Source organism: Mizuhopecten yessoensis, unplaced genomic scaffold, assembly GCF_002113885.1.
Source record: "Mizuhopecten yessoensis strain PY_sf001 unplaced genomic scaffold, ASM211388v2 scaffold6671, whole genome shotgun sequence".
In the NCBI taxonomy this organism is placed as follows: Eukaryota; Metazoa; Mollusca; class Bivalvia; order Pectinida; family Pectinidae; genus Mizuhopecten; species Mizuhopecten yessoensis.
Window position 1 is genome coordinate 17,123 of NW_018406666.1, and position 4,685 is coordinate 21,807.

General features: G+C 37.9%; 1 protein-coding gene across 1 annotated transcript; it reads left to right on the plus strand.

Annotated features, from left to right (window-relative positions):
• The first annotated feature begins 251 nt into the window (after positions 1–251).
• On the plus strand, positions 252–4,013 carry LOC110452398 (tyrosinase-like protein 2). Its single transcript, XM_021500897.1, has 4 exons — positions 252–352; positions 1,121–1,645; positions 2,528–2,655; positions 2,870–4,013. Exons 1-4 carry the CDS (start codon positions 347–349, stop codon positions 3,678–3,680), a joined length of 1,470 nt encoding a protein of 489 aa, XP_021356572.1. The 5' UTR covers positions 252–346; the 3' UTR covers positions 3,681–4,013.
• The last annotated feature ends 672 nt before the right edge of the window (positions 4,014–4,685 follow it).

Here is a 4,685-nt window from a genome sequence, read left to right on the forward strand (position 1 = left end):
TTTATTTGCTGATGTTATCAAATTTGCTTGCAGTAATAAATCAAAATATTATAAGGTGAAGTGTCTTTATGAAAAAACAGATATCAATTTAACGATAAGAAATACAGTTTGCGTAATCTACGCTGAAATGTCGGTGACGTCTAACGACTAGGCAGACAAAGCCTAGGCTGTTTCTGAAGGTTATGTGGGTTTTCCCTCGCCAAAATAGTAATTAAGATGATTAATTTGGTAATGCAATGTTTCCTGGAAGAGTGAAACTCCCCTTTGCGGTCAGAGGAGCACCTATAAAATCCGATGATTTCACGAACCTCTTCAAAGAGGGATATGCTGCAATCACAACACAGTCATGCAGGTAAACTATTCACACCGGATCATTTCTATCAGATCTCGATCTAACGTTTGCAATATATACATATGGCTATTTTTCTTTAAAATTCTAACGAGTAATATGAAATTATTAGTTATGTTTCTGCTGCTTTGTAAACCGTTTTAGTTGTCTTCTACATTGTATTTGTTTATTATTCAAACTGTATTAAAGAAACAGCTGGATTATTTTGACTTTTTTTATAAAAATAACCGTTCTATAAATCTACATTGTAGTAAATTACTTATTAAAATTCGTCAATTACAAGCATTCTTCTGCTGTTAATCTGATTTGTAGACCATAATTAATCCAATTTCAATTTTGCGGACTCGTATACACGTGCTCCTGACAGTATGGTCCAAATTATCGTAATAGACCACTGACCTTTGAGAGACCATAGCATATAGGTGTTTACATATGTGTAATTAATCATAACTGTAAGATACCCGTAATTTGTACAATAAAAATGAAATAATAAGGAAAACTCTCTCCAACTAGAATTGTGCGCCCTGTTCTTTGTCTTTGTAAATTCCAGATGTCTTGTAATTTGTGTGTTTTACCTCTCGAACACTTATGAATTCGATGTGGAAATATCGAATTACTTACTATAACAAGTAGATACTCCTGAAGAGGAAAATATTTGATTTAACATGATGTTGCTACTTTTGTCATTTCGATTAATGTATTCTGGTTTTGAACATGGCAGACAAAGCTAAATTTATCTTTAAAAAACTTAATTTGCTATGTAAATTTCAGATAAAACAGACAACGACGGGTTTGGTGTTTTTCTGTATAACCGGAAGTCTCCTTCTCACCATCGTCACGGTAAACGGAGAACAATATTCGAACCCTAGGCCTACCAGGAACTGTCAACAGTACCGTAGTCGCCGTGGTGAATATGAAATAACCGGAAATGACGACAGCGTGTATTGTTACCATCAGCATCTGTACCAATCCGCCCTAGGCTCCTCGCCCAACAACGCGTCCATCGTATATGTCCAGACACTTCTAGAGAAAGCCTTGAGCAGGTGTGACGGGTCTGGATCCAAATACGGGCATCCGAGACAGGTAAAGAAGAAATGCAGAAAAGGGAGATGCAGAAGAAAAAACAAAAATAAAAAACGCGGGAAGAAAGTTGCAAGAAAGCCCACATCTTACAACAAAATAAAGTATGGACGAATAACGCCTAATTGCGCTTGGGAACGAAAAGAAGTCCGGACGATGTCCAGGTCAGAATGGAACCGATTTACCAGGAGACTTAATATTCTTAAAAGGCCAATCGTAAGTTATCCATTATGAGCAATATCATTGTTATAAAAAGACGTACGATATGTACGCTATCAATAGTAAATAGAATGAAAATCCGTTTTAAAAACACTCAAATTGATTTGCAGGCCAATCGTAGTATATCTTCTTTAAAAAGCCTCATTGTCCTCAAGAGGGTGAATCGTTATTTATCTATTGATTATAGCCTCTTTCTCCTACAGAGTTCAGTCGTAGATTATCTATCTAATAGCCATGTTATTCTAAAGAGGTCAATCGTAAGTTATCTATTTTTAGATATCCTCATGATGGTAAAGAGGCCAATCGTTATTGATCTATTTAATAAGATATTTATTTCATTGAAGAAGTCAATCGTAAGTTACCTATTTAATTATGTATCTATTACTATATTTAATAACCTCGTTATCCTTAACAGGCCAATAGTAAGTTAATTTATTTAATAATGTATATATTTAATAAGTTATCTATTTTATAGCCTCGTTATTCTAAAGAGGTATATCGTAAGTTATTCATTTAATAGCCTCGTTATTCTAAAGAGGTATATCGTAAGTTATCCATCATAAAAGAAACCAAAAAATAAAAGATATTATAAAATGTAATTCGAAACCAAAACTCGATTAATTTAAAGCAAAATGTGAGCAATGGAAATATTTACATGGAGACCCAAGAAAAAGGTTCAAGGTGAGTAAGACTTCCTGTTCAGGAAGGATATGCTTATTTTGCAACATCGACGAATCCCACCATGAAAATATAGTGCGTATCAAATAACCATCGGGATCTCGAAGCATAACCTAGCCCATTGTTAACAGACATATTTTCTTTATATTTGGAGCGGATGTTCCGTTAATTAAGTTTGATTTAAAATCTTTTGTTTTACAGAGAAATCCAGGAGGGGGTTCATTTATTCCATACGATGTTATTTCTGACATCCACAGAAGTGATTCGAACCTAGATGCAGCCCATGGAGGTCCCAGCTTCCTAGGTTGGCATAGAGTGTACCTGCTCATGTAAGTTTAGATATCAGTTAAAGGAGTAAATTTGACAGAAATGAGCGTTCTTCTTCGTGTTAGATAAGATATTGGCAGAGGTAATGCATATTTAAAGATGACGTCCTTGACCTTCACTGCAGCTTCTTACTTATGTAATAATCACTGTATGACCTATATATCCCCTTGAACTGCGAATTGTTTAAATAGTTATGCATGCTACTTTTCTTTTCAGACTGGAGTCTGCCATTGGAGTTCCGGTCCCCTATTGGGACAGTCGACTGGACTATGACATGGCCGAACCTACCGACTCTATGCTGTGGACGGATGAGTTTTTCGGCCCTGGTTTTGGAATAGTGGACTCGGGGCCATTTGCAGGTTGGATTACGGCAGACAATGTTTCACTTGTGCGAAATATTGGAAGCGGTGGCAGTCTTATGTCCGCATCTATGGTAGAAGAAATATTACGTTATAGGAATCATGACCCTATTGTTGAGCCCACCCGAAGGAGTATATCCCTAGAACGAATACATGGCGGTCCCCACGTGTGGGTGGATGGGCAGCTCTCTTCCCTCCAAACAGCGCCCCAGGAACCTGTTTTTTTTCTTCATCACAGCTTTGTTGATTATATATGGTACCTGTTCAGAGTAAACATGCGAAAAAATGAAAATATAAATCCGTCAACTGATTACCCAAATAAGGGACCGAGGTCGCATGGTCGCAATGAAAATATGATTCCGTTTGGTGATCTTCGTAATATCCAAGGCTATAGTGACTTCCTTGAGAGTCTGACTCGATACAGACCTTCACCCACGTGTCCCTCCTGTGGCAGAAGTAAGTATTTAGAATGCGACAGAGGCATTAACAGATGCAAGTCGAAACCAAAACGTAAAGTCGTCACGCCTTCAGGTGCGAGTGGTCAACGTCGTAGAAGACTCGGCACAGTCCTCCTTGGTACAAAATTCATTAGCCCTCAAACCGATCCTAGGACAAGCGGAAATGTTTTAAGTTTTGGACCGTTATTGAACAGGACACTTCTGGTATAGACCGGAAGCACGATGTTTAACATGTCGGGTATAGACCGGAAGCACGATGTGTAACACTTCTGGTATAGACCGGAAGCACGATGTTTAACACGTCTGGTATAGACCGGAAGCACGATGTGTAACACTTCTGGTATAGACCGAAAGCACGATGTTTAACACGTCTGGTATAGACCGGAAGCACAATGTGTAACACTTCTGGTATAGACCGAAAGCACGGTGTGTAACACCTCTGGTATAGACCGGAAGCACAATTTTAAGGATATTTCACTATGCAATTTTAAATGGATTCCGTATCGAACGTTTATTTATCTTATTAAATTCTTATAATTCTTTTAATGTTTCTTTGTTTATTCAGTTACACAACGTACCATACGTATATCATACCTTAAGTAAACCAAAAGAATTTTAATATGGTTTGTTTTGTTTGATAACACCATCACACACATAGTGTAAAACCATGTAATTTGCACATCCCATGGCCCGACTGAATACAGTACCCGCTATGTTAGGCCTTCCAGACAAGAATTTATAAATCTTCTTATCGCCGTTTGCCTCTGAAGTTTATCACCGGTTGTTGTGTCGTGTTATACAGGTCGTCTCATGTATAGGACCATATTCGTATCGTAATTCACTAGGTTTTTTTATTACAAACCCCTGATGGTCGAGTTATAACTGACCAGCACTCGTGATAATTCGTAGCTCCGAATAGAAACCGTGTGGCCGGGCCTTAACACATGATGAAAGTCTTACTAGTCAGCACATTTCCTTGCCTGGTGTTGTTGTAGGGGTTGGGGGATACCTTTTTTCCAATGATTTCATCGAAAACAACTGTCAGTACGATGAGTGAATTTGACTCCAGAGGAGGTCAGCAATTCCTAAATGTGATATGTCCCAAACATGTTGTTCACTAATTTTAGTAAACCTCTGTCTTTTGTTTATCGGCCGATCCTGTGTTAACTACGGTGGATCATTTAAGACATGCACAATATTTTATCTCGAGCGCTC

Excerpts from the sequence above, each read along its gene's own strand:
- LOC110452398 (XM_021500897.1), top strand. Across the intron at positions 1,646-2,527 it reads ATATTCTTAAAAGGCCAATC|AGAAATCCAGGAGGGGGTTC; the intron begins GTAAGTTATCCA and ends TTTGTTTTACAG. Across the intron at positions 2,656-2,869 it reads CATAGAGTGTACCTGCTCAT|ACTGGAGTCTGCCATTGGAG; the intron begins GTAAGTTTAGAT and ends TTTTCTTTTCAG.